We start from the raw sequence: 26,467 nt of genomic DNA, 5'->3' as shown, positions 1-26,467 counted from the left end.
AGATGGAGCTATGACATCACTTCCAAATAAGCTATCTTAGCGATTGAGCCCTAGGCCCCGTTCCACAAAGCGATCATAGAGCTAGGACTGTCGTAGGTCTGTTAAAGTGTGTGAGTTACGATCATCTTAGCGCTAAGAACACTTTGTGAAACGGGGCCCAGGGTATTTGTCATAACAATATTGAGATATATACCCTGGATAAAGGAGGATGTTTTTTTAGTTACTGTTACTATTTGAATGAAGGTCATGGTCACGATGACCGTCTTTGTCAATGAGAACTAAGGAGGCAGAGGGCTCGGAATGTGGTCCAGTGTTAGCATGGCGCCTGCACAACCTCCACACGTTCATTGCTAGGTGATGTATGTTTTATTTGTTTCGCTCACACACATGATTGTGAAAATCAGCGTAAGGGTTCCAACATCATTTCCATGGCTGAAAACACTTCCAATAAAACACAAAACGTCCTCATGAGTTTCAAATTGAAAAAAGCCAATGTATTCATTAAAGCCCATTTATTGCATATTGGCTTTTGAGATTTTTTTTGCCTCGTGTTTATTGAGACCTGAATTTCATCGTTGGATTGAAGTTTGACCCCAGAGGATTTCTCTGCACGCCTTGCTTTGATGGCCCTGGAGTCAGGGCGTTTATGTTCTTCCCAAACCTGGGTTGATGTGCTGTGATGAATATCTTCAACTGCTACATGTGATATAAATGGGTGAACCTGCTGTTCTAGTCAGAGGTTTAGTGGGAATTTGTAGGACCTTTGTGTCGGAATAACAACAAAGATGAATTAGGCACATTGTTGCTTATAGCTTTAATGTTGACGTTGTCTTGTCATGCATGAGCTTTTCGGCATATCTTAACTTGCACCTAGATTATATACCCAGAGGGGATACTGTTTCAGAGAGGCCCCAGACGACCTCATATTGTAAACCCTTGACTATAGTGGGATTGGGTGATCACTCTGAGATGGTGTGGATTGTTGATTTGCTTTCAGTCAATGGTTTGTCTGGTCCAGACTTGATTAGTTACAGATTGCTGTGGGTGAGTATGGTTTTATGCTGCTTTTAGCAAAATATTCCAGCAATATCACGGCGGGGGACACCAGAAACTGGCTTCACACATTGTACCCATGTAGGCAATTGAACCCGGGTCTTCGGCATGACGAGCGAACGCTTTAACCACTAGGCTACCAGACCACCCCTAGATTGCTGGAATATTGCTAACTCCCATTCTTTAACGCTTCGAACTCTTTACGGATAGCTGTGATTACAGAGATGTGTTCCCTAGAGATGAAGAGTGTAGATTCTATATTAACAACAGGGATTGGTGACATTATTTTTTTTCTGGGATTAAGGGAAGGCTGATGCATTAGTTTTCATTTCAGAGCACAACGAAGACTGTTGAGCATCATGCTCAGACATATAATACTATTTTCAGTATGAAACATGAACCGTGCTCATGCACTGTACATCTTGTTTTATTTTAAACAAAAGTCTTTGTGTCAAAATATATTTTGTGGTTAAAATATGTCACGGAAGTATATATATTTTATGTAAAGAAATATTTTGTTTTTTTAGATAATCACAGGCAGAAGTCTGGCTTTGACATCATAAATGTCATGCAGAACATTACTAGTCTGCTCTGGTCTCTGAATGTCAAATATTCCATGCTTTGTGCATGACAGGGGGGTTAATGATTCGCTGAATCAGCGGTCCTCACTCTCTGTAGTGTAATGCTCCTAGAGCAGGTGTATAGAACACCGACACTGACGGCCATGCAACATGTAAGTATTGGAATCCCCTATTGATTCTGGAAGAAGAAGGGACAGTTTGCAGAAATAAGACGTGCATTTACACCATTTTCCCATTGTAACCTTTGGCATTTTGTAGAAATGTGACGACGGTGCCAAATACTTTGAATACGAGTTGTGTGAAACTTGCGACTTGAGACATGTGGCCGGCTTTGAAAGTTGTAACATTAAGGTCAGTGGCGGGGAGAACAAAGGTATGCTTGCGACTTAAGGTCATGTGGACATTGGTGATGATCAGTATTCTTACTGCGGGTTGTATTGGGAAAGATTAGTCTGAATTAAATATTTTTTTATCACTTTTGGGTGTTTTGTAATAAGCAATTAAATACACAAATATTTGAAAGTAAGGAGTTAAGAATATGCAGATGAGTACTGTGTGATCATGGAAAGAATGAACTAATATAGAATGAAGTGTCTTTGTATCCTGTTGGGCGGTCGGGTAGCCTAGTGGTTAAAGCGTTCACTCATCACGCCGAAGACCCGGGTTTGATTTCCGACATGGGTACAATGTGTGAAGCCCATTACTGATGTCCCCGCCGTGATATTGCTGGAATATTAATAAAAGTGGTGTAGAACCATACTCACTCACTCACTCATTGTATCCTGTTGTTAACTGCCTTACTATGTATACAGGAGTGAGTGAGACTAGTTTAAGCAATATCTTAAGCTTAAACTTGAAATACCATTCTCCAGCTCAAAACCATCTTACTTAACAGTTTAGATAGTTATGTTTTTTAGCACTTAAGAAACATGATAGTTTTATTAAGGTGTCCTTCATTCTCCTAAGAAGAAATACTGTCTATTATTGTACATATTAAAGCCGCCATTTTAGTGCTCTGTGTCAATCATATATGTGTGTGTATACTTGTACGATGTTGGCATGTAATGTACAGTGGAAATTCTACAACAAACCACCATTATGTGGTGTAGAAGTTTGTTACATACTGATCATCAAACCTGGGTAGCGGAAATGAGAATACACCTGCGCATTCAAATATGATTCTGTTTTATTTACAAAAATATTTTGTGTTTTTTTGTGCCTGATCTAAAAACAATTTTTTTTATAAAAAGTAATTTCTGAATTTATGTTTCTGCATAGTATGCAGACACAATAATTAAACATTTACTCATTCAAAATATCTAGTTTAGAATACTTCCAACATTTAATCGATACCTTTAAACCGTGTGGATCAAATTACACCTTGCCAGTTATTAATCTCTATGTATATTTGAACCAATGAAATTTGAGATGATATGTCAGTTATTAGTTGCTTAAATGCATCGCTTCACCCATATCGTGTTATCACAGCCTGCAAATACACTAAATAGGTTTCGTTCATTCAGTGTGGCGGGTTTATCAGTAACAAAGTGACGATCTTCCAATCAGCACGTCTCCATCTGTTATCAACTGTCGATGTTACCATGTCTCCATTGCTTGACAGACAGTCGTGCACGTAGCGCTGACATCTGCTGTCGACAATTCTTTGAGACAATTATTCTGATTGTTTTTGAGGAAACAAAGAAAATCAGTGGATCACATGAGCTAAATACAAGTCCATGGCACTGCTGACTAGTCCACTAGCACCGCTCATGACTAGTCCACTAGTCAGGCCCAGTCTGGGATGTAACAGTACTTCATTTGGTGTGAAAAGTTCAGAGAACATTTTCATGGACTAGAGAGTTAGTACTGTGTCACACCCTGTGAGTAATATTTGGGGACATATACTAGTCCTTCAAACTTTTCACTGCCCTTGACTAGTTCACTAGTGACTAGTTTCATGTCAAGCCTGGAGAGTCTATGTTTTGCCTGCTTGATTAATGTGGAAACCTGTTATTTACAAACTACAGATAATTCCTTATGGTTCCTGCTTATGAAGACGGAGTAACAGAGGCCCCTGGAAGTGTGTGTACAGATTAGTTGATGTAGTGAGATTGGCGCCTGAAGGAGACGTGTAAGGAGCTTTCAGACATTTATTGGATTGTCTTTTATCCTGAAATTATTCCTGACAAACTCGACAGTGCGGTAATATGCCTGGAGGTTTGGCCATTCACTTAAAGGCACATCACCAGGATTGAGTGTCCCTTTGTGTTAAGGGCCCCTGTTGATGTCGTTACTGTCCAGTAACCACAATCTTCCATATCTTGATGCTGGGTAACTAAACTGGTAGCCAAGCTTGGTTACCACCGAGGACCAACTTTTAGGGTAAAACTGCCATTATTTCTATAAAAACTATTAGCTGTCTCAGTAGAGACTGATTGATCATCAGAAACCATCTGAAATATTTCTCTCAGTTCCACAAAGTCACATCCCCAGTGAACTAGGCAACCCTTAAGGGTCAGGCGGGTGGACAAAAGCGACACCCCCAAGTCCTTAAGGACCGGGCATCTTGAAAGCCCTGAGATAGGGATTTGTCCAGTGAGTGCGGCGAGTATGGATTATTCTAAGGGGCCTGTGCTGTCCATGACAGAGAAAATGGCCGAGGGATTCTATTGATCAGCGGCAAGCCTATAGAGTAACGGGCTCAGTTATTGTTCAGCGAAGGGGAAATGGATTTCGTGGTTATGATGGGGCTGCACCGGTCCAGTTCATTACGAGGTATGTGAATCCTGCGCGGCGTCTCGGACACGGGAGCTCAACGCGGGGATGTTTGTATTTCAGTCTCGTTGAGTTGAAGCTAGATTTAAGTTTGGTTTGTGCTATTAGCTTGTCTGTCTACCAGATTGGATGTACTGATCGAGCTATCTCCAGGATATTACCTAGCTATGAGGTAAGTCAGTGTGTGACTTTGTCATAAACCACTTGGCAAATTGAAAGAGTGTTGCTCAAAGATTTTTACATTCATATCAAACCGGCAATAATAGCAGTCCTTTGTCACCTACTTTCAGTAAGAAGATCTGTCACAGCAGTTGAAACTTTTTAAGAAGTGAATCTGATTGTGAACTTTCAATGATTCACTCGTCTATTTTGATGTCAGATTTTAGTGTTCAGACTAAAAAGTATAAAATCTTTCTGTAATTAACATTTAATAGTTTGAAAATTATATAGATTTGATTTCTGTGTCCAAACATATCTTTTGTAGAAAATATTTCTGAAAAACACTTCTATACATACCCTGGTAGTCAAATGTCTGTCAGTGACTGTGATTTTGTGCATTTTGTTCACACAAACTTTTTGAAAACATGCTTTTCTAAATACCCTGCAAGTCAAATGTTTGTGTCTGTGTTTTGTCTGTGATTGTGTCTGTGACTGTCTGTGTCGTCAATGTAGAAAAATGTTGGCAGGTGTTGTTTTAAGACTTACTAAGTAACTATCCAAAGATTGTTATACGAGATAGAGTTTGAAGGAAATGTGTGGGAAACTCGACATGATATTTACAAATATTCTGTGAAATGAACCTTAAAGTCCAGATACCTGTTCAATACAGGCATATCGTATCGGGTGACAGTTTACAGTTAATACAACAAACCTGCCTCCATCTTGGGAGAGCTGGCAGACATTGAGTGTTTGTTTTGAGAATCTGATAGAACAGTCTTCATACATCTCTTAGCAAAGGGAACAGTTAGAAGGTAATAACGTTTATGTTCAGCCATTCCGCTCTAGAGCACATAAACAGCTGATATCAACACCGGTTACAAGCCCTGGAAACTCACCGGTGTGGCCCAGTTAGAATAGCAGTTAAATTTGAACTTTGCTTGTCACCAAGCTCTGTGAAATATTATAGTCTGAACGAAATAAATATTTGTTTACCATTGCCTAATCTGTATTGACAAGAAATATAAAGATTATTTAGGATATTAGATATGAAACTGAGACTTGATATAGTATTACATACTTGAATGTTTGCTGTTTGATTTTGAAGATGATATTAACTTTTTGTTTAATAGAAAGTTGTATTGCATGTTTGATATGATTACATGATATTGTGTCATAACTTGTCATGTGCATGACAGGAATATGCTGCTGGCTACAAATTGCGTGACTGTTTGCTAATGCCTTGTCCAGGCTGTGAAGGACATTTTCTGCAAGGCTTCTGTCAGAAGCAAGTCCGTCACATGATTCCCGTGTCACTGGAGCTAAATCTATTCTTGGGGAAAAGAAAGGGAGGGATTTTATTCTCAAGTGATTCTCTGATTCTCATCTGATCCTGCAGTTGATAGCATTAGTGTCTTTCTTCATGCTCTTTCAACCTCTGCAGCCATCTTGCACAAAGGCATCTCGGAGGGGGCGAGGCAGTGTGTTGTGATGGCACAGGGGTAAGAAAATACAAAGCACATTAGATTCTTTCTCATTTGTGATGTAATGAACTTAAGATTTAAAGATGTTTGTGACACAAATCCCTAGGATCTACTGCAAGGTTATATCACAGGGTTGTAGCCAAGTACTCCCAATCTTGAATCTTGTCTTTAATCATATCTGATAAATGTCTGTTTCCTATGGTGTACTGATGACACAAGTTAGCAATGTGAGTAAGGGACTGTCATTTATTATTGGGAGGTGGGAGGGATTGGTTTTATGACTGTATCATATTTTGCTGACTCCTCAATTTATGAAACATATTTTCATGGTCCTCAAAATGCCTAAATTCCAGTATTCCCTCTTTTAGGAACGCTCGTATAATATCCTTTTTTATGTAAAAAAATGTACGGTCCGATGCGACAATGCTACCTTGCTGCCTGTAATTAGAAGCCATAGAAAATGGGTAAACCGACACAATGTTATCTATGACCTTGAACCTAAAGATGCAGTTAATCAAATCATCTAAATTGGATCAATGTCTGACCAATCTCTCAATGACTGCTTTCAGGGTCTATATTTAGTACAAATTCAATTACATTTGGTTTGAGGGAGTACAACATCACTTACTGTTCAATAACAATCAAACACATTTTAAACATGGAGTCCACTAATCATGTACTATATACTGAGTGCAGCTTTATGTGCTGGTAAAGACTATGTTGCCTTGTCAGGGAGAAGGGTTTCCAGTCTGCTAAGGTGCTGGAATTTGCTATGCAGAGTTGCATCCCTTAGGTGTGCCAGGAACTGGGTTTGAATCCCGGTTCACCCTGATTATGTTTCTCAGTTTGTCAGCACCATACACGTGCTCATGGGTTTCAGCGAAGTGGTAAATGTCTGAGACCTGCATCACTTAGGGTTTTCTTCCCACATTAAGCTGACAGAATTGTTCAAAGCGGCATTGAACCCAACTCACTCACTCACTCACTCACTCACTCACTCACTCACTCACTCACTCACTCACTTCATTGCACAGAAATGTTGTCACAGGAGAAAAGCTTACTCACCGAAATAGCATAGCAATACGTATTGTTTGTGTTTACCAGTTTTAAAAATGTTTTTAAGATATCGTTATTCAAAAGCCAAGGACTGTGAACCTATCTGCCTGACTGTCATCCAGCCGACATGCAATGTTCAATGTCTGGCTGACTATGGGTCAGTGCCCTTGACCTTCCTTCATGAATACACACAGGGTGCAGGAACATGCCTGCTGAGGAGGATGTCTGTGTCTGTGTCTGTGTCTGTGTCTGTGTCTGTGTCCCTGTGTCTTCAGTGTACAAATATACAGTAAAACAATATATAGTGCAAGAAGAGGCTGACTGAAGGGAGGTTCCCCTGTGATTCCAGGCAGGTAGGAAGTGTTTAGTCTACTGGTGTAAATCACCATTGCTCATATTGTTGTTGAATAGGAAGTTTTGATTTACAATGTCTTTGTATAAAGGTAATCTGGCAAAGTTAGATGTGAAATATGATCCCGGTATTGTGTGTTTGCGCTGTATTTTGATGCTGTAAGTGTGGATACTGACTTTGCTAACAAGAACTTTTGGGGGACATTCATTTCCGATGAAGCTTGTTCATCTGATCATCCTCCCTCACCTTGGATCTGTAGTAGTTGGTGACATCAGCTGGAGCAATATGTGATGCAGCATTGACAGAAAACCTTTGCTTTCGTACCTATGTGTTTGTTAATATCGTATTCGACGTAATAACTGCCCAGGGCGCTCTCAAAATTAGAAATAGGGGGTTCTTATTAGAATAATATTTTGGTGAAAAAAACAGAGTTGAAAGATTTATGCTGGTTTATGCTGACAGCCTTAAATGTTTATATACAACAGATATATTTTTTTACCAGAATTTAATTGCCCATAATGAAGGGTGTTATAACACTCAAGTGCGTATTATACGCGAATAAATAAGTCTTGTGTACATTGATCAATCAGAAGGGGAGCTAATTGGGATTGTTCACTAGCCAATATATTAGCAAATATCTTATCAGAGCAGGGCGCTTATTACGTCGATTACGGTACTACTGGTAGATCCAGAATCTGTGCGCCCCTTTTTTCAAACACCAAATATACCAACTTGTGTTGTGGTGTTATTCACTTCGTGACATGGGTAAAATGGGAAACCCCTTTAAATTTGGGACTCACTTTAAATTTTAAATCACAGACAGTACCAAGTAATGTAATAGCCCCTCCTTTGCTCCTCCACTGCATAGCTCTGTCCTGCACACAGCCAGTGCCTGTCACAGTCCATTAGGAAACAGGTTCATTTTGATCAGATTGTAGATTTGTCAGGGAAATACAATGGTTTGTGATACAAACATGGTTCCTGTTCGACTGGCTAGGCACCGGGAATTGTTTGTTTGTGGTTACATGATACTGCCTTGTGTCATATTTGGTTGTGAGTGTTTGTTTCTTGTTTCACACCGCACTCAGCAATATTCCAGCTATATGATGGCGGTCTGTAAATAATCGAGTATGGACCAGACAATCCAGTGATTGACATCATGAGCATCGATCGATTGGGATCGATGACATATTTCAACCAAGTCAGCTAGCCTGACCACCCGATCCCGTTAGTCGCCTCTTATGACAAGCATAGTCCATTTTACGGCAAGCATGGGTTGCTGAAGACCTATTCTACCCCGGATCTTCATGGGTCTGGTTGTGAATGATATTGACGTTTGCTTGAATAGCGAATCATAAAAAATGATAAGTCCTTGAATTGAACATTCCTTCGCCAAAACACATAAAGATTTATTCTAATCAAAGATTTTCAAAGACAACTGAATGAATGTCTAACTGTAGAACCGCAAATACTCACAAGTTCTGATAATCATCTACAGACAAAACAAAGGGAAGGCAGTCCTTATCAGCAGCGTTGGCCTTATCAGATTGTACCAACAAACGTGCAGGTCAGTACAACAAGGACCTTAGCGTGCTTCTTACAGACAGGCTAACAATCTGTGTTCACACAAATATGTTATCAGTCTCATGCCTAAGTAAGCTTTTGAGACTGGTCTCTCTGCTTTGTTTCTCTGAATGCTGTTGCTGATTATAAATGACTTGTCGAAGGTTACCTGCTTGAGTGTCATGGTAGATCGTATTCCCAGCAGCCTCTGTTTGGGGATTTTTAGGGTGATCTTGGCCTTGTTTGTTTTCTGCTGGTTTGTTTGTATAGATAAGTTTTTCAGGTATAGAACAATCATGAAAGCTTTCACGGTGTTGTACCGTTATGAGTCATAGAAAAATGGATGATTTTACTGTTGGACAGAATTAAAAATGTGTCTGAGAATTGTAGTTTTTCAAAATATTATCTTACTTTCACATACTGTATGTTACTCAGTGCAAGCAGAGTGAGTGAGTGAGTTTGGTTTTACGCCGCTTTTAGCAATATTCCAGCAATATCACGGCAGGGGATACCAGAAATGGGCTTCACACATTGTACCCATGTCGGAATTGAACCCGGGTCCTCCGCGTGACGAGCGAGTGGGCTGTAAGCGGAGGTTTTAGACCAAGATCTAAGAGAGAGAGAAGGAGGTCGACAATACCCTAAACCATTAAAGTCTACATCGAGTATATAGTATATCTATAGAAATCTGCCACTGAATATACTAACAGTCTGTTTGTATGTTGTTCATACATACATTGGAAGAAATATCGGAAAATTGTAGTCATGCTTAATATAATCCTAAGGATACTTTTATGTCTCCATGATAAAATTACAAGACTAATTCTCATGATATGATATAAACATATTTATTTCCATAAAGTGGAGGGATTGGCAAACAAACAAATTGCTGAACTGAATGCCTCTCCCAAACATGATCCACATAAAAATTACAATGTATTGAAAGTAACATAAGAAATGGCATACATTATATAACTGACATTAAAGTAATTTGATAATTATTGTTCTGTAAGTGTTTTGTGACTCAATTATCTTTCGTAACTACAGCTATTTATGTATTATTTACATCCAGCACAACAACATCACAGCATCATATTGCACAACCAACATTGCTTTAAAAAATATATATATAATATATGTCAAGTGTACATTTAAATGAGATGACATTTCTGATTATCAACAAGTTTAGTAGTATATTGGAAATTCTTTTCAAGCTTTAGAAGTATAAGACTAATATTATGTTTTCGTCTCAGGAAATTGTTACCGCTCCCAGTACAATGTGTTTAGCTACCTCGACGGATAACAATCTGATTTCATGTCTCAGCGGTTTCATAGGGGAAGGAGGTTTAACATCACCATGTACCGAGGAATGTGTTGAAATATCGCACAGGAGCTCCCTCAAGCGGAGCATTTATTTAGAGACAGGAACCCTAGGGGGTGATATAGGGAGTGGATGCTTGTCACATGCTTATCACCACAGCACCAACACTCCCAGTCGCCCTGCTGTCAGCCATACAAGCTTTGTGTGCCATGGTTCTTCAAATGTCACTGTATAATGAAGAGGAAGAGTTTATTTACTGACCCCAATAAAAGTGAAGTGTCGTCCCTGTAAGTTTATTTTCTGCTTCATGCATGTTTTGGTAGGAAGTGGTAATCCATGGGATTTGTTATGTTGAAAACTTTTAGTCATATGAAATGATGGTATTAAGTCATTTTGGGTGAACAAAAGGAATGTAATTGCAGAATAGAAAGAAATAATGATATAATTTTTAAAATTGGACATTTTTTGTTACTGTAATGGTATTGATGTGGGCAGGTTTTCTTTGATGATAACGTTTTTGAGTATTCCACCTAAGATGAGACTTGGTTCTGTTGGACAGTGATGAGCGATGGTGCTTCATCATCATGCTAGTGAAAGAGAAAAACTTCCCCATAAATATTTCTTTGATATTATCCAAATATTTTTTAAAACTCAAATACATTTCTATATGGTGATACGAAGGACTAGAATTGTGAAAGTGAATATTTATTAATCAAGAAATGATCCAGCTCAATTTTAAAACAAAAAAACATTCTAATATTTTTAATAATGTTCCATTTTGTCCATATTTCATGTATTGACTCAGCTTTGCTCACATGTTCACAATTACTAATGGATGTTTCATATCAAAGAATGGCTACACTTCAAACATACCAAAGATTGCAAACGCCACTTCAAAATTGATCCCAATTCCTTGACTCTACATGTGGAATTGAATGAAAATCCCAGATTAAACAGACCCTTTTTCTACAGTGAAAATGCCCACTAAACACACACAGCTGAGACAAAAACAGCATTCTGAACATGATTATAAGAAGTGAAAATCAAACTGAAATGAAGTAAAATGAAATGATACAAAAACATTAGTCGTCTTCATCTCCATTTAAATTAAATTTTTCAGGTTTTAGTTTGATTGGCATTGATTCCCTATGTTTCATTGTTTGCCCAGCATCTTCTTGGCCATCATCACCCAACAAGACAGGTGCCCCGATTCTACCATCAATCAAACCCTGATAAACATGTCAAGGGGTTTCAAAACTCTGAGATCAAACTTTAACTGGTTCTCCATGCGCCTCTCCTCGGTTCCATAATGGCTGTCTTTTTCTCCATTACGTCCCTGGTCGATTTCCTACACTCTTGAATGTCTCAATTTCCATCAATTAATATCGAGGGGATTTGAATAGACAGTAATGATTTTTCAATTTGCATCCTTATGCAATGTGCTTGTTGCATTCAGTAGACTGTATTGGATCAATGAAGCTTGCAGCTTGTTTGCTGGCTGTTTTGGTAAAGTTTGTCTCAGTTTGACAGAGACTTACAATACAATTCTGTATAAAGCTTACATTTAACAGTGAGATGTGATCCACGCCCCTGTAGTAGTATCGATCAGGAACTGGTTATCTTGAGATATGAATGATACAGGCTCCTACATCCGAGAGGCGATGCATGGAAGGCCGGGATGGAGAGACACGTTCCACGGAGTCTTGTTACCAGAAAAACTTTCCTTCATTTGTTTCTCTTTTTTATTTTGTTTCCTGAATTACAAAAGTGCCATGTTTTCGCATTTGATGTGTTTTTTCTTATTTTATAGATGTGGTGTTGTTGCAAAAGGAATGTTATTTTTTATAGGAGGTTAAAAAGTTGAAATATTGCTTCAAGTGCAGAGTTATTTTGTAGTTGATTGTTGATATTGTTTTAATGGTTGAACTTTTTAGTATCATCATCATTTGCTGTTTCTTTGTGAAAAACTATCAACTATGTCCTTAAGTGGCAGGCTATGTAGCCCAGTGGTTACAGCATGTCAGGCCAAAGTACTGGGTTTGATTCCCAGTATGTGAAGCCCATTCTTGAGATCTCTGTCATCATAGTGCTGGGGCATTGCAAAGTACACTCACTCACTCACTCACACACACACTCACTCACTCACCCAAACACTCACTCACTAACTCACTCTCACACTCACTCACTCACTCACTCACTCACTCACTCACTCTCACACTCACTCACTCACTCTCACACTCTCTCACTCACTCACTCACTCACTTACTCACCCACCCACCCACCCACCCACCCACCCACTCAATCAATCACCAGATGCAAGGACAAAATGTCAATACAATCTCTTTAAGGGAATGAATCCAGCTTCATTTAGAAGTATCAATACAACAAATAGAATCATTGCCCGAATCATGTACCCTTGGCAGGAGAATATTGACCGTTTGAAGTCAGATGATACAGAAACCTTTTTTCCAACACTTTTGAAATGAATTTGCAATATTACCAAACTAGTTTAGGGATGAAGATCCAGTTCACATGTGAGTTTGTTTTGCACGCCAGCACTACTCTATATAACATTCTATAATGCCCTTTAATGGTTTTCAACAGAGATGCATTAGCCTTTGATATGGGGAACGGCCAATGATATCGGGGAAGAATATGGGTTTGGTAAAAACAGGGCTATCATTAGACATGGCGCATGTTTCCTTCATTTGTGCTCATGGAACATTGGAAAACAACACACAAGATAATTATCTCATGAATTTTTAAATAAAACCATTGCTTTTGATTTTGAGAATATTCCTGATTTCAGAAGAGTCCAGGAAATTAACTTGGGTATTCTTGAGACACAGTGTTTACATCCATCAAATTCAGTTACATTCTTGGGTTGAGTTGATGTGCTTGGAGCCAGCGGCATTAATAACCGTTATGAACCCTGCAACTGAGCATTCTTTTGAACATAGCTTTTAAATGGTACTCCCTCTTTTATGTTTTATTCTGCCTGCGTTCTGAATTGAATACAGTGAGCAACTCATGGAAATAGATTGCTTTGGTGTAAATTTGCCGATGAAGTGTCAAACACATCACAATATTCTCCCGAAGAACCAATTTCGGGGTGATTATCCAGCAATCCTGCCGAGTAATCTTGTACTATTGAGATGTAAGCTGGTCATACAAGCTCAATTGACTGCTTATTGGCTCTGCCAGGGGACACTAGATTTGACCTTCATTTCAGCAGATGAGGGTCGTGCCAGATGGACTGGAGGGGACCAACTTCAGCTGCTGAATCTCATGGAATGGATGATTTGTCCACAAGAACTCTTCCCTTGTGTTGATTATTGAGTTCTGTCACAATGACATGCATCTGTGAGCGAGTTGGGTCCGATCCCACTTTGGTCAATATTTCAGTTAATTCACTGCCTGACATATAAGTGAGTGAGTGAGTGAGTGAGTGAGTATGGTTTTATACCCCTTTTAGCAATATTCCAGCAATATCACGGTGGGGGACACAAGAAATGGGCTTCACATATTGTACCCATGTCGGGAATCGAACCCAGGTCTTCGGCGTAACGAGCGAACGCTTTAACCACTAGGCTACCCGACCGCCCCCAGACATATCAAGGTGGACAGGGGTGATAGTCACCATTTTAGTGAAACCTCGCAACCACGCCACATCTGGGATTCAAACCCACAAACACAAGATACAGTGATCCCTCGCTACAACGCTACCTTTGTGGTCCAAATAATTGATGAGTGTTATAGATGATCAGCGGTTTAACTGAGATGGAGTTTTACGGGGTATGTATTTGTGTGTTATGCAACTCAGCTCACGAAGGGGATACGGATGAACCAGTTGTCTATGGTGCCACAATCCTGTGCAGAGTTGCTTCCCTTGTGCATGCCAGGAACCTGTGATCACTGGTTTGAATCCTTTATGCCTAAGACCTGCATCACTTTGATATTTCTTCCCACATGAAGCTGGAACACTATGATGTAACTGAAATACTCACCAAACTCCCTCACTCAATCTGTAAAGTACCCGTGAAGACCCGGGGTAGAATTGGTCTTCAGCAGCCCATGCAGGCGACTCTGCTTGTTGTAAGAGGCGACTAACGGGATCGGGTGGTCACGATCGCTGACTTGGTTGATGCATGTCATCGATCCCAATTGTGTGGACTGATGCTCATGATGTCAATCACTGGATTGTCCTGGTTTATTTACAAATTGCCGTCATATAGCTGGAAAATTGCTGAGTGTTGCGTCAAACAACAAACAAACAAACACTCACTCTGTAAAGCAACTAGTGGAACAGGCCATCTCTGGTGGTACAATGGCGCTTGCTAGGTAAGCCTGGCTGCTGTGTTACAACAAATCAGCAGCCATTAAGATTCTTTGACACTAAGATTCAAATGCATTTTCTTCACCTGAAAACAAAGTGATGAAACAAGAACCTTGTCTGAGAACTACAAATAGAGAACCGGTGTTGTTAGCATCCCCTTTAGTTCCTGTGTGATTGGCTGTTTTGTCGGGGCAGGAGATAACAAGCGGCTTCCACCACATGCTCTCCTCCAATTCAGTTCAAGATTCAAGATTGAACCTGCACAGCCATTAGATTCAATACACTTTTTTCACCAACAATGGCGTCCATGTTGGGCTGGAAGTAATAACGACTTATGCTGATCGGAGGTGAATTGTCTGTATAGAAGCAACCCCTTCCCATGTGGCACTGGCCACGTCCATGTGTGCACACTTTGATCTGGGATGACGTCTGCTGTGCTGGAACATGTCTGCTGCACACAGACGTCTGCTCTCAGCAAACAGACTCAAGAATGAATGGCCTGTTATGTCTACATATATGAATGATGAAATGAAACTTGAATATGTTTTATTTGGCTGCATATTTTGGGTGAAAATAAGAGTAGGTGGCATCTGCAGGCAGTTCCAATCATTTTCTTCCTGTTTGTTCGTCATATCGGACATATGGATGGAGTATTCTCTGAAAGGAGAATAATCAAAGTTGATGGGCTGTTATATTGATAATGGTACCACCGTGTCAGACACATTAGCAGATGAAATATGTATGGGCAATTTACTGCATCATGGTCGGAAAATGCAGAAGACGTTCTCTCCAACAGCTACTCTGAAGATCATACTTTTTGAAAGTATACTTGAAGAAGTATTCCTTCAAGAAAGGGCAGCTGTTTATGAATTACTATATTGTATTATCATACCAAGATGCTGCACCGTTTTACTGGAATCCTGGGTTTGTGTGACCTTCAGACTTAACTGTGGTTGTTGGCACCGATGTCTGCTGTTGATATGATGCTGATGCCGTTGCCGTTGCCACTGCAGCATGATTTGCTGCTGATGTTTATCATGTTCTGGGGCTGTCCCCCTTCCTATGTCCTAGGGAGATGGAGGGTCCCCTATAATTGCCATCCCTAGAGACAGCACATCACTCTCTGGCGGAGCCGTGATTCTGGATCAGCACGCATGACTACCTTTAGCTTCACCAGAAAGTCCAACCAGACAAAGTATTGAGTCAAGGAGAATGTTGAGAATCAAGGAGAATTTAAAATGATCTTTACTATGTGCATCAGTGCTTGTGTCATAGAACTAACTAGAATGGCTAAAGTTAGAAACATAGCGATTGATAGAACTAGCGTTGCACAGTGATTGACAGTATATCAGTGATAATTTTAAATATCAATAGTTGACATCAGTAGCACAATACTCTGTTAAAAGTCTTCATGGAGGTAATGAGATGTAGAGGTACTGGGAATGGTTTTATGCCATTTTTAGCAATGTTTCAAAACGAACACTGGGGACATCAAGAACTGGCTTCAAACATTGTATCAATATGGGGAGTCGTACCTAGATATTCGGTAAATTACCACTGTCTACGTTTGTGAATTCTCACAGTTGTGAGACATGATGTCATGCTAGCATGCCATGATGTCATGATACTTCTGTGATAACTGAGCCCGTCTTGTTAGCAGAATGTGGAATAAAACTGATGAATATACATAAAATTTAATATATTAATGAATGTGGTATCCATTTCAGCAAGTTGAATGACACATTTTTTCTGATCCAATCCCATTTAACAACGCTACTCAACCAATCAGATTTCAGCACACACTCACATTTATTTCACAATTTCCACCCCAAACCAATTGAAGCATCACAATTGTCCCCTGGTGCAGCCAATTGTCACCAAAGGAGTGAGTGAGTTAAATTGCTGCTTTGAACAGTATTCTAGTTATATCATGGCATGTCAGCTTAATGTAGGAAGAAAGCTCGAAACGATGCAGTCTCGGACATTTATCACTTTGATGAAACTCACAAGCATGCTTGCAAACCTTAACAATCAGAGCGAACCAGGATTCGAAACCCCCAATTTATGGTGTGTCCAAGGGACGCAACTCTGCACAGCGAATTGCGGCACCTGAGATGACTGGGCCACCCATGCCCCCGTGTCTACCAACTACTTGAGTTTTTGGGTAAACCTTGACTTGATAATCCTTAAGTGGTTTGAACCATCCTTGTCAAAAGCAAGAAAGTATGTAAATAATTGTGCTTATTTAACAGTGAAGTCCACAACAATCCACAGCACAAAATACAGAGTTTACATGGGATAAACAATTCTTGCCATGAAACATCGTAAAATTGTAACAGGAAGAGTGATGAAAACAAAGTGTCTTCTTGGGCATTTGACCTTGGGATGCCCTTGAATGTGTGAAGTTCAAACAATCAATAAAACAAATCTTAAAAGGCGGAAAATTTGAAGAATTATCAAGAGCGTTGGCCCTTGTAATGAAGTAATTAAACAGAACATCTGCTGCAGTGGCTGCCGGGAAGGGAGGACATTGTATCAGGCTTCCGCTGGTTATTCCGAAGTACCCCTGTGCACACATTGATTTCAAGCCAATGTTGTTTGTGCTCATTGCAACATATCGAACATTGTGAACACGTTTAACTTTTTTGTGTGGCTGAAAAAAAGGTTTTGCCCTAAATCAATATAAAAATATGCCTGACAAGGAAATTGAGATTAATCAGGAAATTGTTGTTGCATATAATGGCCGATTCTGATGATGTAGCGTGTCAAATGATCGGCAGTACTTCAGCAGGGGTAACATGTAATTCGTAGGTGGCCATAAAACTACATTCGTGAACCTATCGCAGGAAATGTTTTGCAATGGATTTCTCAGCTGATTTACAGTTTTAAAATGACATTTATGGCTTAAATATTTAAATCTTCTCACAAACTGCAGGATTGCAAGAAAATTGGGGCAGAAAAAGAGAAGCTGTTGATTCAGGTATATGGTTAAAAATGTCCGTGCCAGGGAAAGAGGGTCCTGTGACATGTTAAATGAGACAGTCTTCGAAATGGGGAAATATAGACATCATCAGGAATCATTGCAGGATCAGTATCGCCACCAGGTATTCCTTCAAGGTTTGTTTCTTAAAATTACACAGGGAATTATATATATTTCTTTTCCTTTTTTAAACACATTCCCTAAATTTTAAATCATATTATCATGGCCGATGGATATGATAATTATTAGGACAAAACATTCCGTATAAACCATACACAGCCATAATGGAGGATCACTGCAATGAAGGCTTCTCAAAGAGACTGGTTCTTGGCTGTATTTATGCTGCAACCCTTTGTCAAATTGTGATTCTTCATGCAATATTTCCAGTGCCCTTTTATATAACGCTGACTACTGATGCACTTTTTAGGGTAATAATACACTTTGGTCTAAATAAATCTGGAAAAATTACAAAATTGATGTTGCACCTTTCAACTCTTGACATTAATGTCACCAGAGATTTGAGAACTAGTCAAACTATAAACCCATCATTGTAAGGTAGGACAGAGAGACAGATATTTGATTTCTACATTTAGGTATGTCCACAATGATTAATTAACATTGTTGGCGTTTTCAAGAGCTTGGATGGAAAAGCTATCAGTGACAAACCCCTACAGATTTTGGATGAAAACCAGAATATCCATTTTCCATTAGAGAGAACCGAAGCATCGTATCCTGCTAACCACTGACTGACACCAACCGCTATTGAGTTCAGATTACCAGCGTGAGAGAGGCTATTGCTACTAATCTTCTGTAATCCTTGGGATAAATGACCTTTTTGTAAGTGAATATGAAGCCTGTCAAAAAATTAAAGAAACTGTCAAAGACTAATGCCTAATCATAACCCGATGCCATCATTTGTTCGGGCTTTGAACTGTGTGGCCGACTGTTAACGTCCCTTTGGGGGCTATCAGTATGCTTGGCCCTTGCTGTGTCGTGTTGATGGGATCCAGGGATACGGATAGAGACCAATCAATGCAGAGGACTCGGACCAAATTAATACTCAGTTCAAGATGGACCATGATCATGTGGGATTTGTCAAATGAACTTTTCAAGGACAGGTTCGACCTTAGTGGTATAACCCAGCAGTAGTTTGGCTTGTTTCCAAGTTTGTGTCTTTATGTGTTTTTGTCCACTACATCAGGAATATGGCAGATGGTTTCAGGACCAGTTTCCTTTAACAGCTGTACGATGCATGCCTCTTTATGACTGGACACCATGCTGATGCAACGTTACACTTTAACTCACTTTTCATAGATCAACTATCACTTAGAGACATATATCAACTATTACTTTCAGACATATGTCAACTATTACTTACAGACATATATCAACTATTACTTATAGACATATATCAACTATCACTTACAGACATATGTCAACTATTACTTACAGACATATATCAACTATTACTAGTAGATATTTTTCAACTATCACTTACAGACATATGTCAACTATTACTTACAGACATATGTCAACTATTACTTACAGACATATGTCAACTATTACTAGTAGATATTTTTCAACTATCACTTACAGACATATGTCAACTATTACTTACAGACATATGTCAACTATTACTTACAGACATATATCAACTATCACTTAAAGACATATGTCAACTATTACTAATAGATATTTATCAACTATCACTTATAGACATATACTACACAAAATAAATTAATGATACCCATTGTTTTATATTACTATAGTTAATCTATCATGCCTTAACAGATAACTATAGAAATATGAAAGAATCAGGTGATCCTCATCTTTTTTGAGTAGTATATATCAACTTATCACTTATGAACATGGAAAGGAGGAATGTATCTTGAATCTTCAAGAAATGGAAAATGTGGATCTGTCAATTTGAAAATAATCTTCTGTAGAGGTGTGAGAGAGTTCTTTTTATCATTGTTTATAAATGTTTAATAAAATGTCTTCTCTCGCTGAAAGGACTTTCCCATTTCACCATGCACGAAGAAAAGTGGAATTATAGAAATGCAGATCATAAATTTTGTTTCTGTTTATTTTGTAACATTATGAATTTTAAGTCGACAAGTTAGTTACAAGAAATATGTTCTCAGTCATATTGAATAATATTTCATGTCTTTTGTGAGCAGCTTTCCTTTTTTATTATGCATTAAACTTTTATCATACAAAATCAGAAATAATTTTTCTTGGCCACTAATGGATTTATTCCAGCGTTGCTGTATAATCTGCTACAAAAAGTATGTTATTGTGACACAAGTGAAGACAAGATTTCCGTAGGAAATACGTCCAGAACTGAAGACCATGCAGGCCGGCACCCAGCTGTCTGTGTAGATATGGCAAGAATGCAAGAAGTTGACAAATGAGCATCTTTCTATTCAGATGGCGTTATCACTTGCTTATTACAGATGACATTGTGCAGTGCTAAGAAAAAAATATCAGGTGATATTCAAAGTTCACAGACTTGTGATCAGGGTCAAGCACCAATGGTGGTGGGAGAAGAAAGATATGGCTTAGTCACTCTTTATAGCGGTGCCGGTGGTCTGGATCTTCATATAGATAGGGAAACAAACATACTCAAAAGAATATCCCAAGCAAGTATTCAATTCTTTGGCAAGTCAAGAATTCTTCATGTCTGAAAATGGAAGATATTCTCTGGACATTCGAACATGTAATGAATAAATAATTTACAAAAAGTCTCAAACTATTATCATTTGAGAGACTAGATGTTAGTCTATAGTTGGGCCTGGGCACCAATGGACTGCCCAGGTAATATTCTCAGGATGAGGGGGAAGAGGAGATGCTGGGGCTTTTTTAAACATATTTTTTTGAGACAGAATATTTTTTCATTAAGCACTTGAAGACACACTCTTGTTTCGTTGACAGGATGAGCCACAACTCATTATTTGTCAGGACATCCGGCATGCAGAGGGAATCCTTTTTTCCTAAAACCTGAGGACAAATTATTTTTTTCAAACATTTTTGGGAACAAATTATTTATTTTTTAAACTTCCCAGCACAATAAACAGGGTACAACCTAACAAAGTTTCACCGATCTCATCCCATCCAGGGGACAAACAAAGCCAGATGTCCTCGCTTACCGATTCTGTTGCTTGCAGGAATGTCACCAAGGTGCTGAATTTAGACATTGCTGACAATGATCCCTGTCTCCGCGGTATATCACATTTATAACATGGCACATTCTGTTTTAATCATCATCATCAATGTGTAATATGAACATTTCATATCCTTCAAATCTGGAAAGATGTTTGTCTCCAAAACTCTGCCTCATCAACCTGTCTTGTGATGCAATGATACCACCGGTTAGGCAGACAAAGCCATCAATCACGTGTATCCACAGCCTCCATGATCTCCCCGTCACAAGCCGTACCGGGTGTCATGTGTGGCCATTACTGCCAGACCTGCACTGTCATTTCCATAAATGTCTTGTGGATGGCAGCAATCGGCCTAATGACACCCCACCCACGTCTCTAGCGCCGTGGGTGATGTCACAAAGGGAAATGGGATACCACAATTAAACTATTCCCATCTTTCGGAAGAACATCTGGCCATGAATGTCTGAGCTGACATTAATGCCAAGATATTGATACATTCTGAAGCCAACAGAGACAATACTTGCCCAGAAGCTGTTCTGGAACATTGGCTGTGGAGTTCTGATGCATGTCTCTGTAGATTCGTTCTGGTGGCACTTTTCATTAAAAGCCAAAGTATGACTTGTAGGGATTTGTCCTGCATCACCTGTCTTCATTCAGAGGCATTATGTGTCATCTGCATGAAAGCTGTTCGTATCATGACATCTCATTTGTTGCGAATCAGTATGGATGAGGATGTTTTCTCAGAACAGAATAGGAACAAATAGGTTTGGAAGAATTGGTTGGTTTGTTGTTTAACGCCTCACTCAGCAATATTCCAGCCATATGACGGTGGTCTGTTAATAATCGAGTCTGGACTAGACAATCCAGTGATTGATATCATGAGCATCGATCCATGCAATCGTGATTGATGACATGCTTCAGCCTGACCACCTGATCCCGTTAGTCGCCTCTTACAGCAAGCATGGGTTGCTGATAACATTTAAGATCCATTTCGGTCCATCTGTCCAAAGATTAGAACAGTGTCAGAATTAATAACCAAAGATCACAACACAGTTATTAATATAATATATTTGTTTAAGCAAAGAGAGGCGGTTGGGTGGCCTAGTGGTTAAAGCATACGCTCATCACACAGAAGACCCGGGTTCGATTCCCATACATGAGTACAATGTGTGAAGCCCATTTCTGGTGTCCCCCGCCATGATATTGCTGGAATATTGCTAAAAGCAGTGTAAAACCATACTCAATCACTCACTTTAAACAAAGGTCATTCATGATGAGGGCAGACCAATTGTGTTTGTTTTACATATATTATTTTAATAAGTCTTTTAATAAACAATGTGTGTCATCTTAAAGTTTAAATCTTAATTTTAAACTTATTCATATATTTGATCACCCCAAAGTGTGATCTCCAGTCACTGCAAACACATGAGGGAAGAGCTCACATCTTTATATGTGAATATTTAATTTTTAGCCATCCTAATTTTTAGCAGGTATGGTTTTCTGTTAAACCAACCAAAACTAAGAAACTATTTTACAACATATCTAGTTCCAGAGATGTAGCGTAACTCTAGATTATGTGTTGGTAAAACATCGGACAAATTTCTGTCAACCCTGACACAGAATATGTCACTAGACACTTCACTCTTTCTTTCCATGGTGGAAAATTTGCAACTTTGGAAGCCATAGAAGACATGTTTGTTTGACCAGTGAAGGTTAATCTAAGTTTCTTTTGTAAACATCTGGAAAGGTCAGGTTAATTAAAGGTCTGTTTGCAATCAGATTTGTCCTTGAATGGCTGCTGTGTATAAGTGCCCCCTTCCTTTCAATTTACTGAACGGTCAACAAGCCACATTGGTCATTCCCAATCTGACTGACCAGTCAGGTGAATGATCAATGGTCACATGACAGCTGATAACAGGTCATGTCCGTCTGATTGGTGCTGGTCAGTGATTAGAGTGGGGCTGTTGATTGGTTGGTTCAGACCAAGTGTTTGCAGTAATTATGGGTTTCAGTTCCATCTGCCAGTCTTGTCACTTGCCGATCAGCGACCACACAACCCCAGACTGACGTAGGTGTGTAGGAGGGGAGGAGAGGAGAGGCGGGGATACCCTGGACCCTGGAGAGTGTGTGTGGGGGGGGGGGGGGGGGGGGGGGGGTGTCCAGGGTGTTGAGTGTTGAATGTTACTTATGATGTCAATCACTGGTTTGTCTGGTCCAGATATGTTTATATACAGGTCATCATTTTATAGCTTTAGTATTGCTGATTCTGGAGTAAGAAAAACAATAAAAAACAGGCCTTTGTTGCTGACATTTGGTGCAGTCTGTGTAGGGGGATGAACAAATTTGAATAATGACATGGCATTATATTTATATTTAGTTATCTGCATCATAAAAAATGTATAGAGATAAAAGATATGATTTTCAACTTCTGTATTCTTTCTGCACAACACTGTGATGAAATAAAAACAACAGAGCCCTTTCCAGGATTCAGACCATACTATAAACATGTGTTTATGAATCACTATTAAATATTGTCTCATGATACAGGTGTTCACGAAAAGGTGAGCATATCCTGCCCCATTGGTGGCACACATCACAAACACAAGCAAAGTCATGTCAAGCGTTCACCTGAAAAAAACACCAGTGAAAATAGGAAATTTCATTGGACATAATTTTTTATCAAATTTGGAAATGTCATTCACTTGTCCAACAACTTTTTAAAAGCCTTTCGTAGGCTTTAAATGTTGTTACCCTGATCAAACAACGTTTGAACAAGGGTCCCTCCCATGAAGCCCTTTGAAGCGTTTCCATGAATTGTTAATCCAGAAACTTGATTATCCAGACAATAACCAACTCTACCATACATGGGTTGAGTCAGTGAGATGACGTTCACCTTGGCCTCACGAGGTAGTGCATACCATGACTCTCACATTGGCCTCACGAGGTAGAGCATACCATGACGTTCACATTGGCCTCACAAGGTAGAGCATACCATGACGTTCACATTGGCCTCACAAGGTAAAGCATACCATGACGCTCACATTGGCCTCACGAGGTAGAGCAAGCCATGATGCTCACAATGGCCTCACAAGGTAAAGCATACTGTGACGTTCACATTGGCCTCACGAGGTAGAGCATACCGTGATGCTCACATTGGCCTCACGAGGTAGAGCAAGCCATGATGCTCACAATGGCCTCACAAGGTAAAGCATACTGTGACGTTCACATTGGCCTCACGAGGTAGAGCATACCGTGATGCTCACATTGGTCTCACGAGGTAGAGCAAGCAATGATGCTCACAATGGCCTCACAAGGTAAAGCATACTGTGACGTTCACATTGGCCTCACGAGGTAAAGCATGCATGATAGAAAGGCAGGGAACATTTAATGTCCAACTGTCAAATATCTACTCCAAGTCTGGGATGTCGACAGTAAACATGGGAAGCATTTTTATCTCCTCACATCCCTATGCAAGTGGCATCTTTTGGAGGTGGGCTACATTAAACAAATGCCACTTCGCTGTCCTTAATTACTTTGTTAATGGCAGCTTTTGTTCCATTGAAAGTGAAATTATGTCCATGCATGGCCAGACGGTTGTGGACATTTTGGATCGTGGAAGCAAATGCCTGCCCTTCCTCACCAGCATGTGAGCCCTTGTACAATTTACTGACGTAATTGAAACAGACTCTGTAATTGCTGGAAATGTTGTCTCAATCATTAAAAAGTAAGAGCTGCCATTTGATTAATTAAACAGCCATGTTTGCTCAATAAGGTTGAAATAATGAGTGAGTAAGTTTGGTTTTACGCTGCTTTTAGCAATATTCCAGCAATATCACGGCGGGGGACACCAGATATGGGCTTCACACTAAGGTTGAAGTAATGCTGATGTGATGTTAAATAGTAGCTCACACACTCACTCACCTTCCTCAGACCAGTGAAGTTGCAGATTCAATTTCTAGATATATTAGATATGTTGTTGTAAGAAGACTTAAAAGGGGATTGGTTGGCTGAAACAACTGTGATAAAGGGTACCTGACAGGAGTGTGCTCAACTGGGTTTGTGTGTCATTCATCTTTAGTTTGTTTGCTCTACTTTTCAACACACGTTTCATCATATCGGCTTCAGCAGTGACGTTTACCCAAGTAAATGATTGGTCCTGGGTTTTCTATTCATCACAAGTGATCTTGACCCAATAGGAACCATTTCATGGAGAACATGGCCTCAAAAGACGTCCAGGTGAGCTAACTAATGATGATGGTTGAGCACTCATCATCCGTCTGCTGTCCTTGTTTGGTTTCCTGATGAGTACTCGAACAAATATGGATGGAGTTTAGCCATGTTTTGTTGGCAGACGTCCTTCATGATGGACAGATGACGAGTGTTAAAACCAGACAAATATTGATGGAGTTTATCTATGTTTTGTTGGAGGACATCCTTCATGATGGACAGATGAAGAGTGTTAAAACCAGACAAATATTGATGGAGTTTATCTATGTTTTTTTGGAGGATGTCCATCATGATAGAGAGATGAAGAGTGTTAAAACCAGACAAATCAGTCCATGTACGTAACAGTTCACCTCACTGGTTGCAGACTGGTTTCCAGTTAACTTCAACAAATATCCATTGATTCAGACCATATGCGAATTGTAGATAAGTCATTGCAAACCCACATCCCTAAGAGGACAATCCAGCAAAGGTCACATGAGAGTATTTAAAGTATAGATACTGTTTTCTGAATGCTGCTTCGGCAATGATGGACTGAGGTGAAGCAAAGGATTATGCCCAAACAATGAGTGAGTGAGTGAGTGAGTTGGGTTTAACGCCGCTTTTAACATTATTCCAGTTATATCACCGCGTGTCAGCTTAATGTGGGAGGAAAGCCCGAAGTGATGCAGGTCTCAGATGTTTACCACTTTGGTGAAACCCACAAGCACGGGTATGGTGCTGACAAACCTAGAAACATAATCGAGGCGAACCGGGATTTGAACCCAAACTATGATATGTCTTGAGATGAGTTTCCGGATCAACATGAAAAAGTAAAAATGTAATTCAGCTAAATTTGGTTCGTGAACATGTTTCATCATAAAAAAAGATCAAGTGTGATAGCCTGCTACCGCGGTCAATATTTACAAGGATCAAACTGTATGAGACTGATACTGGATGATGACTTCGAAAATAATTGATGGACTTAGACCAAATTTAATTTGTAGACATTTGTAAAATAAATGGGAGTGTGTGTCGTTATCTGATTCGCTGAAAAAACGTTATATGGGTTATGGAAACCTGATAAGTTTGCTCTCAAGTGACTATTGGTTTTGTGTAGTCTTTACTGCAATAAATGTTCATAGTTTGTGGTCGGGATGGGAGGATTTCTGGTAGACTCTTTTCAGAATTGCTGTCAATTCCATTTATATTGCAGTGACAATCATTTTGTTGTAAGCCATTTCTTCAGTTTCATCTTGAGCCATCATGTTAGGAGCTCTGCTCTCATCTGCTGGCTGTGATTGCTGCGAGTAGGTGGATGGAGTCTCAGAAAGTGTCATTGTGACATGGTGTGAAATATTTACACTGGTGTTTGTTTGCCTTCATTTAGACATGGAGGGTGAAAAGCGTCATGGCAATATTTTTTAATCTGGTTTCGCTTTG

The 26,467-nt window shown here is 39.5% G+C and overlaps 1 protein-coding gene across 10 annotated transcripts in view; it reads left to right on the top strand.

Moving 5' to 3' along the window:
- Positions 1-26,467, top strand: part of LOC124111827 — a 229,313-nt gene that overhangs the window by 145,254 nt on the left and 57,592 nt on the right. Inside the window, exon 1 of one of the 10 annotated variants that reach the window (XM_046471664.2) lies at positions 3,738-4,409. The exons of the other annotated variants lie outside the window; for them this stretch is intronic. Coding sequence (XP_046327620.2) covers positions 4,361-4,409 — 49 coding nt within the window. The 5' untranslated portion in view covers positions 3,738-4,360. Of the gene's footprint in view, positions 1-3,737; positions 4,410-26,467 lie in introns of those variants that run through there. 10 annotated transcript variants of the gene reach the window in all.

Source organism: Haliotis rufescens, unplaced genomic scaffold, assembly GCF_023055435.1.
Source record: "Haliotis rufescens isolate VD_foot unplaced genomic scaffold, xgHalRufe1.0.p SCAF_5, whole genome shotgun sequence".
In the NCBI taxonomy this organism is placed as follows: Eukaryota; Metazoa; Mollusca; class Gastropoda; order Lepetellida; family Haliotidae; genus Haliotis; species Haliotis rufescens.
Note: the sequence above shows the minus strand (reverse complement) of the source record. Positions and strands in the feature narration are given on the sequence as shown.